The following is a 21,090-nucleotide window of genomic DNA, read 5'->3' as shown; positions in this document are numbered from 1 at the left end:
TTCTTAAGTGAATGAATTAATAAACAAAATTTAATTGAAATCATAAAAGCAAGCAAAGCTTAATTGTGTGAATTAATAAAAAAAAAAAAGGGAAGGAAGAAGAGAAAAAGAAGGGAAAGGGAAAATTAATGTAGTCCCCTTCTGCCAAGGATGAGGTCAAATGGGGCGATAATTGCCTATTGTTTCCCTTTTGTAATTTGTGTCTGTGTGCTCACTTTGTGTGAAGCTTTTATACTAATATATCTCTCCCCTAAATAGCCGGAGACTATGGTGAAAAGTAAGTGAAATTCGCATGCAGATGTAGGTGTGATGTAGCATGTGTATACGCAAAAATGTTTAAGTAGTGTCAAAATCTGCATGGAAAAATGACATGACAGCCACTACGAGTAGTGGGTTGGATAGAAAGAGATTTAAGGTACAGGTCAGGGTCATTACGAGGTGTGTAAGAGGCACGTGTAATGATGGGATCTGGATTAGGCATGACAATTAGATCTGGGTTGAGCATGATGATTGGTTCTGAGTTAGAAAAACTTGCAGGAAACTCTAAATCATACGAGTTTTCTAAGAAAGCTGGTTTGACGCAATCTACCATGATTGAGTCATGTTTACCATTGCAGCCAATGACGAAATATTTGTCAGAGTGTTCCAACACTAGATATGGTCCATCGTAAAGCACTTGTAGTGATCTGTGTATCGAGTCGATATGGACGAAAACGTACTTACTTAAAGATCAGATGGCTAGTACAGTTTGGAAGTGACAAAGTGCAGTTGAGTGTACATCACTCGAGACATTGCGAGTTTCGGACAGTCTGCATAACCAGAGGTGGTTGCGGGTATGGATCAGTCGACTGTGAAAAATTCACTGGGAAGGTGAAGTGTGGGAAATTCTGAAAGATTGACAAATCTCTTGGAAAATGTGTGACGTAAACTGGGAACCTCTGTCAGCGGTAACAGTAGTGGGTACACCAAAGTTAGAGATCCAGTTCTCTACAAAAGCACAGGCTACAGCTTCCGTGGAAATGTTGTGCAAGGTGACTGCTGCTGACTAACGCGTGAAAGAGTCTCTCATAGTTAGGAGATAGCGATAACCAGCAGAAGGTGGCAGTTGGCCAACAATGTCCAAATGGATATGTGAAAAATGAGCGTCAGGTACAGGGAAGTTATCTGGGGTGTATTTAGTATGGCGATGTACATTTGTAGTTTGGCAGGAAATATATGGCTGAGTCCATTGATATATGTTGCTGTTCATATTGAGCAAAACAAAGGAGCTGTGATCAGCTTGACTGTTGCGCATTTGATGAACGTGTCCAAAAATGGAATTGGAGTCTTTTTCAGCAGAATAGTTGAAGTCTACAAAAATCCTGTCAATGACGTATCTCGTTCCTGTTCAGCTACAATGTTATCCAAGTCTAGAGGTTTCTCAGGACTGTTGAGCTTGCACGAGCGGGAAAGAGTATCAGCTACAATATTCGTCTTGTCTGGTAAATATTGAATGTCGGTAGAATATTGTGTCACAAAATCCATCAGTCAAAATTCTCTGGGTGTATGTTTACCAGAAATGGAAGATGTAAGGGAAGCAATCAGGGGTTTGTGGTCGGTGAAAATAGTGAATTGTCTCCCTTCCAACATGAAACATGTTTTTACTACTAAGTACATGCTGAGTAGTTCTTGACCCAAAATGCTGTATTTACACTGAGGAGTGCTCAGCTTAGTAGAAAAGAAAAACAATGGTTGTGTCTGATCGTTTACGACCTGATTGAATACAGAACCAACAACTGCATATGAAGCATCTATCGAAAGAAAAAGTTTAGCTGTTAGGTCAAGGTCAATGTATAATAGTTTTGTGAAGTTCACTAGAAATGTTTTGGATGCATGGAAAGATGTCAGGGCTTCGTCTGGGAGCAACAAGGTTTTCTTTCTTGTATGAAGTGCATCTGTGACCTTGGACAGGTGATGTGAACAGTTGAGAATGAACCGGCAGTAGTAATTCACAAGTCTAATATAATGATGTAGTTGATGCAAGGAGATGAGTATAGGAAAATCTTGAACTGCTTGCACTTTTGAGGGCAAGGGTCCAGATTTGTTGATCTGGTGTCCAAGAAAATCCATGGAACTGGCACTGAATTTGCACTTTGACATTGATTTTTAATCCAAAGTGTTATAAACGTTGGAGGACTTCAGTTACGTTGTCCAAGTATTCTTTTTGTGAGGAACTTGCAATGAGGATGTCGTTGATATACGCGAAGATGAAGGGTAGACAATAAAGGACTTCATTGATGAATCTTTGAAATGTCTGGGCAGCATTACACAATCCAAAAGGTAAGTTGATGAATTCAAATAGTGTGAAAGGAGTGCATATTGCAGTCTTAGGAATGTCTTCCTCTGCGACGGGGATTTGGTTATATGCACAGATTAAATTGATCCATGGAAAAACTGTGGAGCCGGATAAGAATGTAGAAAAATCATGCAGGTATGGGATTGGATATCTGTTGGGAAGAGTTGCTGTGTTGAGAGCTCAGTAGTCTCTGCAAGGTTTCCAGTCTCCCTTCAATTTCTTGGGTACCATGTGAAGTGGGGATGACCATAGGCTGCTTGAGGGTCATATGATACCGAGATCCATCATGTATTGAAATTCTGAGTGGCTCATGCTAACTTTTCTTGGGACAGCCATCAAGGTTTTGCATGCATTGGAGTACCACCAGTTGTATGTGATGTTGCATATGATGTTTAATATCTTCGTCTGGGAAAAGGGTTGGATGAGCTCAGAATATTGGTTCAATATGCCTGCAGAAATTGCATTTGATGGATAGGCTGTGCAGATGCTGGGTGTTTCACAGGAAAGCATATCATAGCGGACAGAAAGAGAAGTCTTTATGTTGGATAAATGACGTCTTCTTAGATTGATAAAAAGTTGGAAGTTCAGAAGAAAATCAGCACTAAGAATAGGTGTCCTTATGTTGGCGATGATGAAAATCCATGGGAAACTGTATCAAAGTTCAAGGTTTAGAGTGAGTGATGAGTAGGGCTGTGACAACAGCATATTCTTTTCATTGTTTTGACTCTTGAGTATATATCCGTTAATATCTTATATGTTTTTATATTGACTGATATTTACTCGATTGATTGACTGTGTCTTACTGTATTGAATATATACTTGAGTCAAAAGAACGAAAAGAATATTCTGTTGTCACATCTCTATTGATGAGGTACCAAAGGTTTGGATGCAACTGCCTTTGCAGCTTGCAGGGAAAAAGAGTCTGCTGCTGTATTGTCATATTTTGTAGGAAGTATACTAACAGCGACAGTGTCTACAAGTATTATACTAACAGTACCACTGTCTACAAGGAATGTCTGACATGAGAGGGCATTGGATACATATATTAGGCAACACAGCTGGAGATATGGGGTGGAATTTGTTGCACAATCCCACCGGACTATCCGTTTAAATGGTTTATTTTTTTTAAAACTGCACGGTTGCCTGCATTTGCATGCTTTCTCTGTGAAACAATGGTGGTAGTTACACCAGGTGTACCATGAAACAAATCTGCATCATTGAGATGAACGATTGTCTCAAAAGAGTTGTGTCAGTGGCTGGAGCATGATTGTCTACCTACCAGTAGTACCTTTATTGCTTTGGTAAGAGTAGCGATTCCTGCCAATTCTGGGCTGGAATTAGTTGCAGAGGGTGTTGTAGCAGTTTGGGATGTGACAGTGGTTACAGCTGGCACACAATGATATTGTCTGCAACGCGGTTGGCAATAACCATTAGCTGTTTAAGGTCCTTGTTTGCAATGAACATGGACAGCATGTGAGACATTTGTTGTGGAAGTTTGTCTAACCGCAGTTGTTGGAGGATCTTGTAGTCCAGGTTATGACTGCCAAGCAAACTTTTCATTTTCCTCAAAAGTTTTCCAGCTTTTGATCACCGAGATTTAGGTCATTAAAAAGTTGCTTCAATACGCTTGTCCATTTGAGGATAGCTTCCTTCAACATGCTTGGGGAGGGTGCTCTAGAAAATCTTTTCGACTTCTTCAGCGAGTTTTGTGACCAGAGTTTCCATGACGGAGAAGTACGTTTGGAGTGAGGAAGTGATTTTTAGATTTGTCTGAGAAAAACAAATATGTGGCTTTTTTGTATTGAAGCTAGGCATGCTGAAGGAAATAAGACTCTCTACAGTGTCGGAAACAGACTGCTTCTCGGCTATGTTGATGCAGAAAAAATCACAAAATCCAATCAACGTAGAACAAGGTTACTCTGTTTTTGTGTTTTGGAGAAAAAAAAAATTAAACTCTTTTTTTTTTATTTATTTATTTATTTATTATTATTATTTTTTAATTGGGTATTGTTATTTTTTTAATTTTTTTTCTGTACTTCTGTGAGCACATGGTGTAGAGAAATAGCTGGCATGTGTCTAGAACGCATAGAGTTTGGCTGTACGTGTTTCTCTCGCCATTGTAGAAAAATTATGACAAAATGTTTTCTTTATTTTTAAGGTTGTAACTTACTAATGAAACGAATTGCCACCAATTGGTGTTTTATTACTGTGTAAATACTTGAAATGTTCATTCCAATGTTTTTTAATCAAAGGTCAGAGGTTACCAATTTGTTGCAGTAGTTTTTTGTGTTTAGTGACATAAATTGATGAAAATATGTACCGAGTTATATATATATATATATATATATACAACCATAGACTTTTATTTAAACAAGAAAGAACATTTATACATTTTTTTACAGACAATAGCTTTTGATGAAAAATGCATAAGACATAGGTATGCGTGCCTACATGCATGTTGTTGATCTTTGCCGATCAAGTATGGACTGAAATTAATATTTGTTTAAAGTTGTTACTGAGGTAATTTATGCTTTTAGAGTTTGTTTATTCATGGTTTGAATGTTTGGAGCTTACCTTGATAAGGTTGGAATGTTGCAAAAGTTCATTGCATTTCAGCATCAGTTTGCACATGTAAGAAACACTTGGGACGCATGACACACACATATCCTAATCGCCTGTTACTCGAGCAAAGAAAACAAAGGAAAAAAGGAAAGGAAGAAGAGAGAGAGGAAGAAAGAAGGAAAAAGGGAAATTGGTATTTCCTACTGTCTGCCAAAGACTAGGTCAAATGAGGCGATAATTGCCTATTGTTTGCCTTTTACAATTTGTGTCTGTGTGCTCACTTTGTGCATAGCTTTTAAACTGGTATATATATATATATTTCATCCATTAAAACAAATCTTGTTTTTCATTTCCCTTTTCTCCTAAGTAATGATTCTTGATATGTTGCATTTCTGTTAAAACGTTGATATAAAAGAAGTGCTTAATGGTAACACGTTTTCAAAGAAATTCTGGTTCAAAATTTAATTAAAATTGGGAAATTAAATAAAACTTTATTGAAAATTAGAAACAAAACTTGATTGTATGAATTAAAAAAAATAAAGAAATTTTATCCATAAAACAAATCTGTTTTTTTTTCTTTTTTTTTTCTAGTTAATAATTCTTGATACATTGCATTTCTGTCTAATGGTTGATACGACAGAAGCGCTCAACGTTAATGCGATGAGCGTTTTTAAAAAACTTCTGGTTCATCCATTCACTGAAACCCGAATGAAGGCGGCCAGGAACATTATGGATCTTAGGTGAGTGTAGAAATGATTTTTGTTTACACTGCACCTGCTGGTGGTAAGGTTGCGTTTTTGACCTTGTATCATACATACAACTAAGTTCCCATATTCATTACAGAAAAATTAAATTTCACAAATTGTTATCCATACTTTATCGGCAGTTATTCTCCTTGTACATGCTTCTCCATCATCCTTCCAAATGGAGGGTTCATTGTCTTGTAATCAAATCTGATTTATATTTCCAAAAGGAATAACTCAAGACAAAACTGATGGAAGACAGTGGACATTTATTTAACTATTGGGAAGAAGACAGTGAGATCATTCTAACAGTCATAAATAAAATAAAGAGTTATTTTCCCTTGCAAATCAATGTCCCTGCTGAGCGAATTGACCAATCAGATTGCAGGACGCATTGATTCTATCTGTCTCCTGAAGAATGTTTTAGCTCATTTGAGAATTACAGTTGGTCATCAGAAATAACCCTGGAAGCAATGAAGAAAAACATCCTTATTTCTCTCTCTCTTTCTCTCTCTCTCTTTCTCTCTCTCTCTCTCTCTCTCTCTCTCTCTCTCTCTCTCTATATATATATATATATATATATATATATATATATATATATATATATATATATATATATAATTAGTGATGGGACAATTCCAATATTTTTCTCGATTCTGATAGAATTACTGATTCCATACTAAATTTTGGATTCTGATAGAATTACCAATCCCAATTTTTAATAAATCTTTATATATTTAAACATAGATGTTTTATTTATCTTGATTGTAAAAACACGTTAAATGTGCAGATATTTTCTCATACATAAAAAATCACTTGGGGGGGGGGGTGATCTATGGATTTTAGTTTTACTGTTAGTTTAAAATTAATAAATATTTATTATTTTATCATTATTACCAGCAGTGGAAGAGTTTGCTTTTAACAAAATAAAAAAAAAAAAGAAAATTAAAGGAATCATTTTTGGCATCGGAAAATAGGCAGAAATTTTTCCGATTCTAATACCCCAAAATGTTCCAAGTTTTCCAATTCTTGATTCTGATTAATCGTCCCAACACTAATATATATATATATATATATATATATATAGGAAATTTATTACTGTGAGTCTAGAATGAGTTAAATCTTTATATATATCATTCTGGACTCACAGTAATAAATTTCCTATATACTGCTCTGACTACACATTGAGCACTCTAGTCCGGTTTTTTCACCACTGGTAAATATATATATATATATATATATATATATATATATATATATATCTCCTGTCCACTCGACGCTCTAGTATTGACGATCTTCACCTGAAGATAACTGCTGACCAATCTTCAACAATCCAAATAATTTTCAATTCTTCATTTTCTCACTGGAACACTATCCAACTTTTTTCCGCATAAATAAACCTTTTAGCTGTTGTGCCAAAAAATGTTTTATTTTTCCTTCCGTGTTTCGTTTTCATTCACTACTAATAAATAAAAGTGCATTTCGCATCTCTAAAAAATCACTGTTTAATCATATGTTGTAAACCATTTTGTTAACTTGTCCGCATATGACGTGTTTCAGCAGATTGCGTTTGTTGATATTAACTTCTCTCCCAGAGCTATGTGACATAATATCCTGCTAGATAAAATATTCCTATGGCTTAGCTAATTTCACCTGGGGACAACGAGCTGACCTCTGTTGACCTTTAACCTACCATTTTTCCTGTTCTGAAAACACTTACTAACCTGGCCTTAACTAAAATAATTGGTCTATTTGTTCAATATTTAAGAGTAGTCTCCCTTTATTTTTAGATCATATCTCATTTGTTTAAATTAAACACAGGCAAATTCAAAAAATGTAAGTCAGTTTATTTACTCGGTTTCTGTCGATAAGAATTTGACATTTACGCATTTTTTTTATATTCATTTGATCGTAGCCAAAGAGATGCTGTACTTTAATATTTCTTGAACAAATTCTTGTACAAATGACTTATTCTTTGTGACTATTAACGATTGATTTTTGTCACCTTTTTTTCTGTAGCATTCCTCTTGCTGGTAAAGTTAAAGCAGTTGAGCAATCAGTGATTATTCCTCTTACCCTTCTTCTCTCGGATGATGATGCTACAGTTCGAGCCAAAGCAGCTGGAGCACTTGCCATGTAAGTTGATTTTTTTTTTTAATGATTATCAGCCTTCATTATTAACATTATCAAATATATGCGCCCTACAGAGACAAATATTTCATTATTATTATTTAAAAAAATTTTTTTATATTATGACTACAAGAATTCCCCTCCCAAGACGGGTAAAATCAATTCTCTGGACTGAAAAGTTTTTGATCACATTTATGTTCCCTTATAAAGATTAAAATAAATATATAATGATACTGAACCTTTTGTCTAGAATCATTATTCTAATTTTGAGCAAAATCCATTATACGGTTTTGATTCTAGACAATGTTTAAAATTCAAGGCTTAAGATTAAGGAGTCTTAAGAAGTAATTGAAATTCAACTGAATTCATATTTCGTCCACTTCATGGACATGATTCATAGGTTTGGGTGCTGATCTGGTAGTCAGTACCTCAATCTCCTCTTTTTTCTGTTATTATTTTCTAAATTTTCTTTTTTTTTTTTTAGTGGGAAATTGCACATACAAGGCATGAAGCCACTTGATGTAAGGACCTAACAAGAATGAAAGATGATTATCACAAAGACAGGAGATGTTTATTGACGTTAGTCTTGAAAAGGCAACGGCTATAGGTAGGAAGAAAATGGTCAGCAGTAAGAGAGTTCCACAACCCCAGTTGTTGCAATTACTCTTTGCTTTTGTTTGCTGCATGCGAGGGAGCATTATCCTGCATAAAAATAATGGTTCTTCTGAATGTCAAACTTTGCTTCTTCAGCCATGGTTCAAAGTGCTCCTTCAAAAAAGCTATGTAAGCATTTGACATAATTTTTACGCCTTCTGGGACTCTCCATGGGCCAACTAAAGTACCTCCGATAATCTCAGCCCAAATCATTATCCCACCACCACCTTGTTGGCACCTTAAACACTGATGACAATGTCGTCCATCTAGGACTCATCCCTTGCTCCAGCCATTTGGGTCATCAAGAGTGACACGCACTTCATCCGTGAACAAAACTTTGGAAAAAAGATTTTTCATGTTGTCCTCTGCCCATTTCAATCGGTTTTGTATGTGATGTTGCTTTAATAGAGGCTTTGTTACAGGCTTAACAGACTCTGCCACTTGTTTCAGAAGGCGACATTGAGTACTTTTTGAGGCATTCTTCAATCCGGCTTGGTCAAAGACTTCTCGATTTGTCTGCCCAGGGTTTTTAACAACTTCATGTTTAACTTGGAGTAGGGAACGGCATGAAACAACTCTAGATTTACCTTTATCAGCTCTCTTACGTACCTTTGTAGGGTCCTTGACAAAGTTCTTCACAGTTTGATGGTACCTTCCTATCATTTTCGATATTTCGAGGGTAGTTTTAATTTTTGCTAGCTGTTCTATAATAGTATTCATTTCAGAACTACTCAAACCACCTTTATGACCTATTTTATTAACGAAACAAACTGCCTTGTTAATAATCTGACACACCTCAAATACCATGGATTCAGCAATTACGATGGTAAGTTGTTTACATTGTGCAGAACAGTACAAAAATTTCACAGGATGCGCAGCTCAGCATTGCCAACGTTTCCAAAGCTTTTGATACGAAACTACTGGTAAGTTTCTGAAACTGGTAAAAAAAAATGTTATCTCATTAATAATTTGATACACAGTGTATATGTTTTCCTTTGCAGAGTGATATAGATAATGAGAAGAAATACTAACCAGAGAATTTTTACCAAATTTTATCAAATTGTGTTTCTATTTTTTTTTTATGCTTCTTTTTGTTTTTACATTTGTTTTTGACTAGCATACTGCCCGGCATTGCCTGGTCATAAAATATGCTTAAATATGATATTTTGACTAATGCAGATTTCATAGTTATTATTATAGACTCTGTAAAGTTTCCGAGTCGACTATCGTCGTAGTCGTCGTTCTTCTCCCGGTGCGTGCGTGCCTGCTCTATATATACTACTCATCAGACGACGGTGTCACTCTTTTGTGTGTCCCGTCTTAATGGTTGTTCCTATTCTCTACATGCCCTCCCCCCACCATGTGACCACACTACCGTCGTTTTGTGGTCATGTGACTGGAGAATTCCGTGTAGTAGTGAGTTGGTCCTTGCATTTGAGGGGAAAGTGGCCTTGGTGCTCGTGTTACCCTCATGCTGCGTCGTGGGACCGGACTCGTCTGCATTGGCTTGTGGTTGATCGGATCTTGGTCCACCTCCATATCTGTTTCTGATGTGTCACAATCAGCTTCTTCCACCTCCATCATCTCATGCATGTTGCACGGTGGTTTGCTGTCCTCCCTTCTTGGTGTTTGGGGAGGTGGTTGATGGGGTTGTTGAGTGGGTGGATACTCCGGCGTATCCATGACCGGTTTGATTTTCCTGAGGAAACGGCGATTGCGTAATGTGATCCTGCCGCTACCATCCAACCGTATCCTGTACTGCCTGTTACCCATTGTCTCGACGACTCTCCCAGTTTTCGCCCATCGTTGTGGATTTGGTCCCTCCTGATTCTGCACCTGCACAGACTCGCCGACTCAGAGCTGTTGGAGGGGGCGGCTGTGTATGTCGTACTGTTCTTTGTTAAGTACGTGCCTTTTCGCCATCGCCCTCTCTCTCAAATCTCTGGTCTCCGTCCAACGCTTGTGGATGCAGTATTTTTTGCGAAGTGCGGGGAGATGGTCCCTTACTGTTCGACCATATAGCATTTCCGCCGGCGACAATCCAAGGTCCTGACTGGGCGTATTCCTATGAGTCATCATTGCCCGTGCTGCCCGATCATGATGTAGGTGTCCGTAGCCATCAACGCAGTCCATCAGCATTCTTTTGGCCGTTTTTACGGCCAGTTCAGCTCGGCCATTACTCTGGGGGTAATGTGCAGATGATATGCGCCTTTTTACGCCCCAGTCTTCTAGGAACGATTTGTATTCTAGTGAATCGAATGGTGGCCCTCCATCGGATAATATTTCCTCCGGCGCACCATACGTGCAAAACCAAACCCTCAGGGCGCTGCAGCCCTTCCTGATGGTAGTGGTGCGACCTCAATCCAACCGGTATATCGGTCCGCGTATACCATGTAACTTTTCCCGTGCATATCTAGTAAGTCAGTGACTGTCTTTTGAAATGGGAATTCCGGGTTTATGGGTGGCATTAGTGGTTCCCTAGGCTGGGATGGGGCGATCGAATTGCAATTCCGACATTGCGCCCTTGTTTGTCGGATGCTGGCGTCTAAACCAGGCCAAAATAACCGTTGTCTGGCGTTAGCCAACATACCATTCGCCCCTTGATGGGCGGAGTGTAATGCCTCTAACACCTCGGCTCTAAGCCGTTTTGGTATCAAAATTTTGTCCCCTTTTATGGGTACCCCTTCCAGACAATATAGTTGGTCTGCCATCGGCCAGAATTGCCGGATTTCTGGTGGTAGTTTGTGGCGTGACCTTGGGAACCCGTCTTGAATGTATGACGCCAACGTTCGGCACTCCTCATCGGTGGCTGCAGCTGCGACTATCCTATCCCAGGTGATCACTCGGAACTTGGGGTCATGTGCGTATGCAGCTATGATGGATGCTTGTATACTCCCCTCGATTTGCTGGGATGTGTCAGTGCCCTTTAGTCTGCTGTGTCTTGACGGCGCCGGGTATCGGGATGTGCAGTCCGGTGCTGCGTTGAGTTTCCCAGGAACATGCCTAATCTGGAACCTGTACATCAACGACCGCTCCTTGAATGAGAACAGGCGGGGATTTTTTATATTCTCAAGGATCTGATCCGAGAAAATTTTCACTAGGGGCTGGTGGTCCACGGTGACCAATAGGTCTGGGGATCCCAGGATGAACATCCTACAAGACTCCAAGCCATAAATCAGCGCTAGAGCCTCCCCCTCTATAGGGGAATAACGAGATTCTGCATCTTTCGTGAAGCGAGACCCGGCCAAAATCATCTTCCAGTGGTCCTTACCACAGTTGGGACCTAATTCCGTTGGGCATTGGCAATGCTTCTGGAACAGAAAATACCCAATGCCAACCTTACTGAAGTCGGTTGAAAGGCAGGTCGCTCTGTTCATATCGAAGGTTTTCACCCCTTCTTCGATTTTCTGAACGATATTCCTCTTCGACTCTTCGAAAAGTCTATTCAATGTGTCATCTCAGTAAAATTTACGGTTCTTTGTCCGCAGCAACTCTCGAAAAGGGGCCATTATATCGGCCTGTGCAAATGTATACGACACCTGGTTAACTAAACCAAACCAGGACCTGATACCAGTAATGCTCGTTGGGGTCGGGAAATTGAGAATAGCCTCCGTCATTTTTTTAGTTGGCTTCACGCCGTCTGAGGTTATCACAAAGCCGGCAAATTCAACTTCATCGTCAGCAAATTGAAATTTGTCAGGGTTAAAGACTATCCCACTTTTACCACAATGGGTAATATAGTCCATAGTATGCCAGAAAGCCAATTCTAAGGACCTGTCCCATAGGAGTGTGTCGTCTATACATCGGGTCTTTCAAGGCATGTCAACTGTGATGTCATCGAACCGGCACGTGTACCTGTCCCCGGATGCGTGAAAACCCTGGGGAGCCCTGAGATACTGATAACGACCCCATTCCGTTATGAACGTGGTCGCGTCCCGGGCTTTTGGGGAGAGTGGCAGACTATGGTACCCATTCCATGCGTCCAAGACAGTCTTTTTGGTTTGGGCAGGCACCACGGACACCTGATTAAAAGGGGACGGTGTGTGATGAGTCTCTCTCATCGTTGCTGCATTCAATTTTTGTAGGTCTACCGTCCTTCTTGGTGACCCGTCTTTCTTTGGAGCGACTACCATCCTCGAACACCAGATCGTAGGTGTGCCTGCTGGTACCGGTTCGATAATACCCAACGCAACATCTCGATCCAAATCATCCTTTACCCTTTTCTTCCAGTGATGAGGGACTGGAATGGGTGTGTGTACGGCCGATGGTTTCGCCCCCGGGGTAAAAGTTATATCCAGCGGCCTCCCTAACATGACTTGTAACGGTTGATGGGGGCAGGTGTTGAATGCGCTGGACTTAAAGTGTTCACGTAACCACTTCTCTAACCGTTCCCTATTATCTTCAGTGGGGGTAAACGGGATCCTCGCTGGCTTGTCTGGGACGGATTCTCTTTTCGGACATCCACACGGTGCTGTCCCACTTTCTGAAGCCGATAAATCGGCCTTTGATACTCGATGCGGGAAGTCGCGATTGATTACTCCTAGGTCTTTGAGGGCCGATTCTGACAAGTAGAATCCTGACGTGTTTTCTGAAACGTAGACCACTTGTCGCGTTTCCTTCTGACTGAGCTTAATCTGAGTCAGGACCACCCCCTTGATGTCTAGGGGTTCGTCTGTGATTCCCCGTATCCTGTGGGTGGTAGGTATCAGAATCCTTCTGGTGCACCCTAATATTTTCGATATTTCTGGGCCACACGAACACGTCTGGGCACCGGTATCTGCGATGGCCTGGATGCGGTGTTTTCGACGGCTTACTCCCTTATCCAAAGCGCACCCGAATTTAGCCTGGGACTCTGGTATCAGGGACACATCGACCATTAATGAGGGTGGTGGCTCAGGGGGACTTCTCCTGAACCCACCACTGCTCCATGCAAGGTGTAGCACTGCTGCTATTCTACCTTTTTGATTGTAACATGCTGGTGCCCCCTCCATTCTGCTGCTGAAAATATTCGATTGACGTGTGGTATCGTTTGTTGACTCCGCCGTCGACCTCTCCTGTTTCCGGCACACTCTTTGTAAGTGGCCTGTGACAGAATTGAGGGTTTCAGGCCCAACTAAGTCAAATAAAAGTTTATTTACCTCATTTGAGCAGGCTGTCCTTAGTTCATTGCGGATTTCCACGGGGTCGGTAAGGCCGCACATTTGTTTGTATCGGGCCCACGAGTCGATGAAAAGCGCCCAGTCCGCGTCGGTGAATCCATGTTCGATACGTGGCCGGTCTGATTTCTTGGTGTTAGACCGACTCGAGGCACTCCCTCCGCGAAGCTCATTGTTTTCTCTTTGCAGATTTATTAGTTGTTGAATCAACTGCATGTATTGGCCATCCTCGTGTTGTCCTGACGCCATTATACTCCAAAAATCGTGCAAAAGAAATTATGTTGAAAAATAAATCCTGTTCGTAGCGCCATGTAAAGTTTCCGAGTCGACTATCGTCGTAGTCGTCATTCTTCTCCCGGTGCATGTGTGCCTGCTCTATATATACTACTAATCAGATGACGGTGTCACTCTTTTGTGTGTCCTGTCTTAATAATCGTTCCTATTCTCTACAGAGTCAATACTCTATTAACATTATATTGTACCCAATAGTGATTTCGAAAGGTAAAAAAAATACTTGCATGCCATCAGGTAGAATCAAAACCAAAGCATTTGTATCTACAGAAACATTTAGCGGTTCAGCCTCAGTCGTTACTGTCAGATGAATAAAAAAACATTAAAATTTAACCGACTTTAATGCATAAATGTATATTTGCACATGCATAGAAGAGCACCATAAGCCGACCTACATCGACCAAGTTTCAATTTTTTAAAAGTTTGACCCTTTTTATCAGCCAATAGAATTTAATACAAACGACAAAACTTCCTTCGGACTGTCCATTCTGCTGGATAAAACCATCACGGAGATATAAATAAATTTATTAAATAAGTTTCATTTTTGAAGAAGATGAGAAGAGTAGTTCGATGAATGCAGATAATGTAAGTTTCATTTTTGTTTTTATTGTTTGCAAATTGTTTTGCTTACAATTAATGAAAGATTAAAATGAAAATTCTATCTTTTTTGCAGGATTACGATTATCAAAGAAGGCAAATATGCCGCCTTTTCTGCCATTTCACGTCTTGTGGATCTTGTTACTGATGAACTCAGTGAAGTTAGATTAAATGCCTTAAAAGTGAGTTTCTTTTACTTATTTTTTATATGCATTCTTAAAATCGAATGTGTTTTTAAGATGCATTAATTTGCATATCAATGAGACTTCGCTCCCAAAAAGACGTTATAAAAAATCTGAAGTTGAGAAGGCAGGGGCAGTCGAGTTCTTGGAATCAAATTGAGCAGATCGGACCAAGGAAGTAGAACGAACGCTAAGAACTATTCTTTTTTTTTAAAATTACATAGCTATTCTGGCATGAAATATAAAGTCAATGCGACTGAGACAAAAGTGGAACTTTGAAAATTGAAAGCGTTGAGAAATGAAAAGATTAAAAGAATTTGCATTGAACTTTGAAAATTGAAAGCGTTGAGAAATGAAAAGATTAAAAGAATTTGCATTGAACTTTGAAAATTGAAAGCGTTGAGAAATGAAAAGATTAAAAGAATTTGCATTGAACTTTGAAAATTGAAAGCGTTGAGAAATGAAAAGATTAAAAGAATTTGCATTGAACTTTGAAAATTGAAAGCGTTGAGAAATGAAAAGATTAAAAGAATTTGCATTGAACTTTGAAAATTGAAAGCATCAAGAAATGAACAGGTCAAAATTTAGAATGTCGTACAAACGCTGACAACAATCCTTCTTTTTTTTTTTTTTTAATTACAAGCTCATCAACTTTCCCACTTCGGTCTTCAAAGGTTTCATTTGAATGCTTGCTACTACCGAGATGTGCACTAGCCCCACTCTGACGCTGGTGCAGATCTCAGTGATAGTAGCAAATATTTAAATGAGACCTTTAAAGACTGAAGTGGGAAAGTTGATGTGAGTGCCGAACTGTGCACAGGGTTATGTGAGAGGATCTTTAAAGATCATGGGGGTGGGGGGGCCTGGGCAACAAGTGTCAAGCAAAAACCAGCAAGACCTTGGTCAATGTAGGGGCAACCCTTCATACCAATTGTCACTATCCAGCTCCCCTACTCCCCAGGGAGTTGGTCCCCATTTCCCCTTCACTCCTCACTTTAAAAATCGGCCTTGTGCCAAATTTGCTCGGTGGGGAGCAAATAAATACTTTTTTTTTTTTTTTTTTGATATGCATTGATTTGTATATCAATGAAGCTTCGCCCCCAAAAAGATGTGATAAAAAATCTGAAGCCGGGAAAGCAGGGTCAGTCAAGTTCTTGGAACCGAATTGAGTAGATCGGTATGAACACTGAAAATTCTTCTTTTTTTTTAAATTACATAATATTTTTTTAAAATGCGACTAATTGAGAAGCGAGCTTACTCATGCAAATGCTATTTTGAACTTAAAGGCTATTTTGAACTTAAAGGCTATTTTGAACTTAAAGGCTATTTTGAACTTAAAGGCTATTTGGAACTTAAAGGCTATTTGGAACTTAAAGGCTATTTCGAATTTAAAGGCTATTTCGAACTTAAAGGCTATTTCGAACTTAAATGCTATTTCGAACTTAAATGCTATTTCGAACTTAAATGCTATTTCGAACTTAAGTGTTATTTTGAACTTAAATGTTATTTTGAACTTTAATGCTATTTTGAACTTTAATGCTATTTCTAACTTAAAGGTGACAAAAGAAAATGTTACAACGTGGTCATTAGAAAAGCAAAAAATTTGAAGTTGCAAATTTTATGTTTAAATTAAATTTTCGATTGCACCTGACTTTTTTACTTCTCTGATTTTGATATCCACATTATGGATGGAGTTAAAAGAAAACAACTTTCAGGCTTTCAAAAGCGATTATTCTTTTCAAAAGTGAAAAATCTGACTTAGGGACTCACAAAGTGTCTAGCTGTGTTACGAATTTTTTTTTTTATAATTGCAAAGAATAAGTTTTATAATGTTTATTTTTTAATTGGAATTCATTATTGAGATGAGTATTATTTATTAATTTATTTATTGTGAACTATTATCCTCATCTTTCTTAGTTACATATGGAATTAAGTTCAACATCACCACGGATCATCATCCGCTTCTTAGGACTGTGAAGTCTCAAACTAATGACGACAAGGATTGAATGCTGGCGTCTTCGTCTAATGCCGTACCAATACAGTTTGGTATACCATTCTGGGAAAGATGATCAGAATTCTACCGATTATTTAAGTGCATCACCCATATCACATATCATTAAAAAACAATGTATCAAAAGCCTACATAAGGTATGTAGTTCAGAAAACCATACCCAATTCTTCAACTCCTATCGAAATTAAACAAGCTACAAAGGAAGACCATCTATTACAAAAAGTAAAGGCTGCAGTTGCAGATGGACGATGAAATGACCCCCAGCTATCAAGTTTTTCTCCATTCAAGAATGAACTATCAGTGCATAGTGATCTCATCCTTCTGGGGCACCATCTTGTGATTTCTTCCAAATTAAGGAAAAGGTCAGTCGACATAGCTCATCAATCACACAAAGGCATTCTCAAGCAGCTGATAAGAGAAAAGCTGTGCTTCCCAGGAATAGATAAGCTGGTGGAAGAAACAGTACATGGCTGTATCTCCTGCCAAGTCTTGAGCCCAAAACACCAGTGGCTAATTGGTTCCCCCGAGACAAAACCCGCTATGGGAAATACTGCCCCGGCCAGACTCAAAGACTTCATAATGAAGTAACATATATATTAAAAAAACAAAACAAAAAAAAACAAAAAACAAAAAGACAAACAATTCATCCCACTAAGAGGGAAAGTGATTTCGTGTTTACAATTAAAGGGATATAATCCCCAAAAGTTATCTAACTTACATAAGCATGCGCAGAAAATAAATAGAGGTTGATAGTCAGACTAATGGCGACCGAGCTGTAGTTAACATGTCTCTGTGTTTTGCCTTTTTTTTTTTTTTTTTTTTTTTTTTTTTTCACAACTTGACTCCCGCATACCGGTACACTCACGATATCATAAAAGTTAAATTTGATTATTATTTTATTACTTGTTTGGTCATTAAATTATTACCTTTCTGAATTGTTGAAATGAGAATTGGTTATTCGTATTATTTGGAATTCAAACTATTGTTCTCATCTTGAGTGTCATTTTAACAACATTTCAGTTGATATAACCTCTGACCTTCTTCAGATGTATCTTGTCAAACTCAGGAATGTTCTGTTGAACTCAAGAATTTGGACAGAATTTCAAATGGAACCCTTTATTTACTTCATGGGGGTAGCGTGCTCTCGTTCTGTGAGCCATGACTGGATAGAAGTTCTAAGTAATTCACAATTGTATTTTTCAGCTGCCCACACTTGCGAGGACTCATCGGGTTAGAATACTTAAAAAAATCAATTATAAAGTGATATTCTCCTGAAGGTTCAGTGCGGGCGACCAAAAAATTATGAACTACTTAGGACTTCTCTCTAGTTAAAACTGACAAAATGAGAGCACGCTACCACTGTGAAGTAAATAAAAGGTTCTGGCGGATATTCCGCCCAAATTTCTGAGTTCAACAGAAACATTCGTGAGTTCAGCAAGATACACCTGAAGAAGGTTGGAGGTTACATCAACCAGAACGTTGTGAACGTGGCACTCAAGATGAAAACAGTAGTCTGAAGATTTCAAATAATGCAATTAAATTGAACCAAATTGTTATAAAAATGTCACGTTTGACATAAAAAAGAGATAGCAAAGTACACATTTCTGAGTCAGTAGATTTATGATGTCAATATTTAAGTTGGAATCTCGTATAAGTATGAAGAATTTATTTTAAGTGAATACTTTTTATATAAATTTGAAGAAATTAACATAAAAATAGCAGAAAAAAATCGTTACATAAATATTTTTTTTACCTCTAAGGTTTGTTAGGGTATAAATCCAAAATGTGATAAATCCAGTTTGTTTAAGTTGAGACATCAAACACTAAAAGGACAAATGTATTAAATGTAGATTTTGACTAAAATCTTATCTATATATATAAAAGCGAAAATGTGTGTATGTATGTAAGTCTCGCAAAAACTTTCGACACGGGTCACAGATTTTCAGGAGATTGGGATCATTTTAAAGTTCCAACTTTCGCCTGACAAATATCGAAAAATTGGCCAAAAACATGAATTTCTTCATCCTAAAATCATCAGTTTTCTACAATGAGGGGTCAGCAAAAACCTTCCTCTCATGATAAGTTCGCTTCTACGCATGCGCAAATGATGTCGGAACATGATTTAGTTTAAATTAAAAAAAAACAATCCAATTTCATTGATGTCGTCTTAGCCCAGTTGCTTAGAGTGCAGCCTCATTATCTAAAGGTTTTGGGTTCGAATCGTGGTGTGAGGTGTCTTTTTTTTTCGATTTTTTTAAATTTTAATATTGAAACAGGGTTAATTGGGCCAGTGTTTTTTTTCGGGTTTTTATTTTTCAGATTTTTTAAAGAAGTTTTAACGTTTGTTTTTCTATTTTATTTTTCCATCACATTCGCGCTTTCTTTTTTTGTTTTTCCCATTTTTACATTTAACATCGTTCGTTGCCTTATGTTGGGGTGTTTTTTCGATTTTTTAAAGTTTTAACATTTTAATATTTAAAAATATTTACTTCGCTTATTCTTATGTTTTGATTAACCCCCCCCTCCGCCCGAGCACACACACCTCTAAACACCCAAGCAACGCCGGGTACCCCATGCTAGTCTATAATATAAAGGGCAAAAATCTGTTTAAATGTATGTATGTATGTATGTTTGTATGTCTGCCTAAAACTTTCGACAGAGGCGACGGATTTTCATGAGATTGGTATCATTTTGAAGCTCAACCCTTTATACAACAAATATTGAAAAATTGGCCAAAATCATCGATTCTTTCAACCTCAACTGGGCACTTTTGTACAGGGAGGGTCGTTTTTTTCGCTGATATTTTTTGCAAGTGTCGCATAAAAGGCGTTATTTCGACCGCCTATGACGTCACAACCACGGTGGGCACATCGGTATGACAGTTTTTTTTTTTTCATCTCTTTTTCCTCTGGCGTGGTACGGGTTCGAGTCTTCTTACTACTCTTTTTTTTTTTTGTGCTTGCAATTTTCCTTTTTTTTCTTTTTTTTTTGTTGTGCTTTTTTTTTTTTTTACACAGTGATCACCACTTATCAAGGCCCGGAAGCCACTCAGGGATAAGGGTTATTGTAAGTACATCACGTTAGTGAGGAGATTTTATGAAGTGTTTAATTAGGGGGGCGGTTCATTAGGAATTTGTTAACATTAGACTTGAAGACATCCAAGTTGTAGTCCGGAGGGAAGCAGGCAGACGGAACAGAGTTCCACAGGCGTGCAGTTCTAAGAAAGAAGCTTTGCTCATGAAATCCTCGTTTTGATTTAGGCACAGATATAGAGTGGGGGAAATTTTTCACAGTGGATTCAGCTAGACGGGTGTTTTTCGTGAAAGATTGGCGAGGGGGGACCAGGGATTGGAGTTCAGACGAGCACCTGCCATGAAAATAACGATAAAACAAGGATAGGCTCGCAACGTCTCTTCTGTGGGAGAGGGGTTGCAGGGTAGAGAAAAGGGCATCCCCCACTAAACCACGAAGTCTATTTTGTACTCTGTCAAGGCATGATAGGCTGTTTTTGGCAGCTCCTGCCCAGATATGGCAACAGTATTCCATCCTTGGCCGTACTTGGCTTTTATATAGATAGAGAATTGCATCAGTAGTGAGATATCTTCTGGAGCGGTAGAAGGATCCCACCATCTTTCCTGCGACCTTGGCCACAGACTTGATGTACGTGTTCCATTTCAGATCAGGAGTAAAGGTCAAACCCAGAAGCTTGTCAAAACACGGGGCCTCACCCAGACGAGAGCCATCCATCACAATTGATGCCAGCTGGGGATCAGAGCGTTGATGATGTAAGGATAGGAGTTTGGTTTTGGATGAATTAAAGGTAACTAGCCACATCTTCCCCCACTGAACCACGCGCTCGAGATCAGAGGAGAGAGAATCCGAGAGAACTTCGTCATTTACAGCCTTTGATGTGTTGCCGTAGATGGTCGTGTCATCAGCATAGATGTCAACAAATGATTTAAGTATGTGTTTAGGGAGGTCATTGATGTAGATCAGGAAGAGAGTTGGGCCCAGGATTGACCCCTGAGGGACTCCAGCATTTATATTGCAGGCCTCCGATTTTTGTCCATCTACCACTACTCTTATGAGCCTATCAGAGAGAAATGATTTAATGATTGAGAAAACATTTCCAGTTATACCGTAGCTGGAAATCTTGTGAAGTAGACCCTTATGCCATACTTTGTCAAAGGCCTTTGATATGTCGAGAGCAATTGCCCTAGAAAGGAAGCCTTTGTCAAGAGATTCACTAATCCTGTGGGATATAACCGTCAGCACATCTGCGGTAGATCTTGCAGAGCGGAAACCATATTGTGTGTCATTAAGAAGGTTATTCCTGCTGAGGTGGTTTACTATTTCTCTATTTAATATTGATTCAAGTAACTTACTCATAACACAGAGAAGACTTATTGGTCTGTATTGAGAGGGAGAT

General features: G+C 38.7%; 1 protein-coding gene across 3 annotated transcripts in view; it reads left to right on the top strand.

Annotated features, from left to right (window-relative positions):
* Window positions 1-21,090, top strand: part of LOC145265398 (radial spoke head 14 homolog) — an 81,417-nt gene that overhangs the window by 39,673 nt on the left and 20,654 nt on the right. For all 3 annotated transcript variants that reach the window (XM_080121219.1, XM_080121220.1, XM_080121221.1), the window contains 3 exons: window positions 5,489-5,637; window positions 7,660-7,776; window positions 14,545-14,650. In XM_080121219.1, coding sequence (XP_079977345.1) covers window positions 5,489-5,637; window positions 7,660-7,776; window positions 14,545-14,650 — 372 coding nt within the window. The remainder of the gene's footprint in view (window positions 1-5,488; window positions 5,638-7,659; window positions 7,777-14,544; window positions 14,651-21,090) is intronic.

The sequence above is a fragment of the Euprymna scolopes genome, chromosome 40, assembly GCF_053919585.1.
Source record: "Euprymna scolopes isolate OS-2025 chromosome 40, ASM5391958v1, whole genome shotgun sequence".
NCBI classification, from domain to species: Eukaryota; Metazoa; Mollusca; class Cephalopoda; order Sepiida; family Sepiolidae; genus Euprymna; species Euprymna scolopes.
Note: the sequence above shows the minus strand (reverse complement) of the source record. Positions and strands in the feature narration are given on the sequence as shown.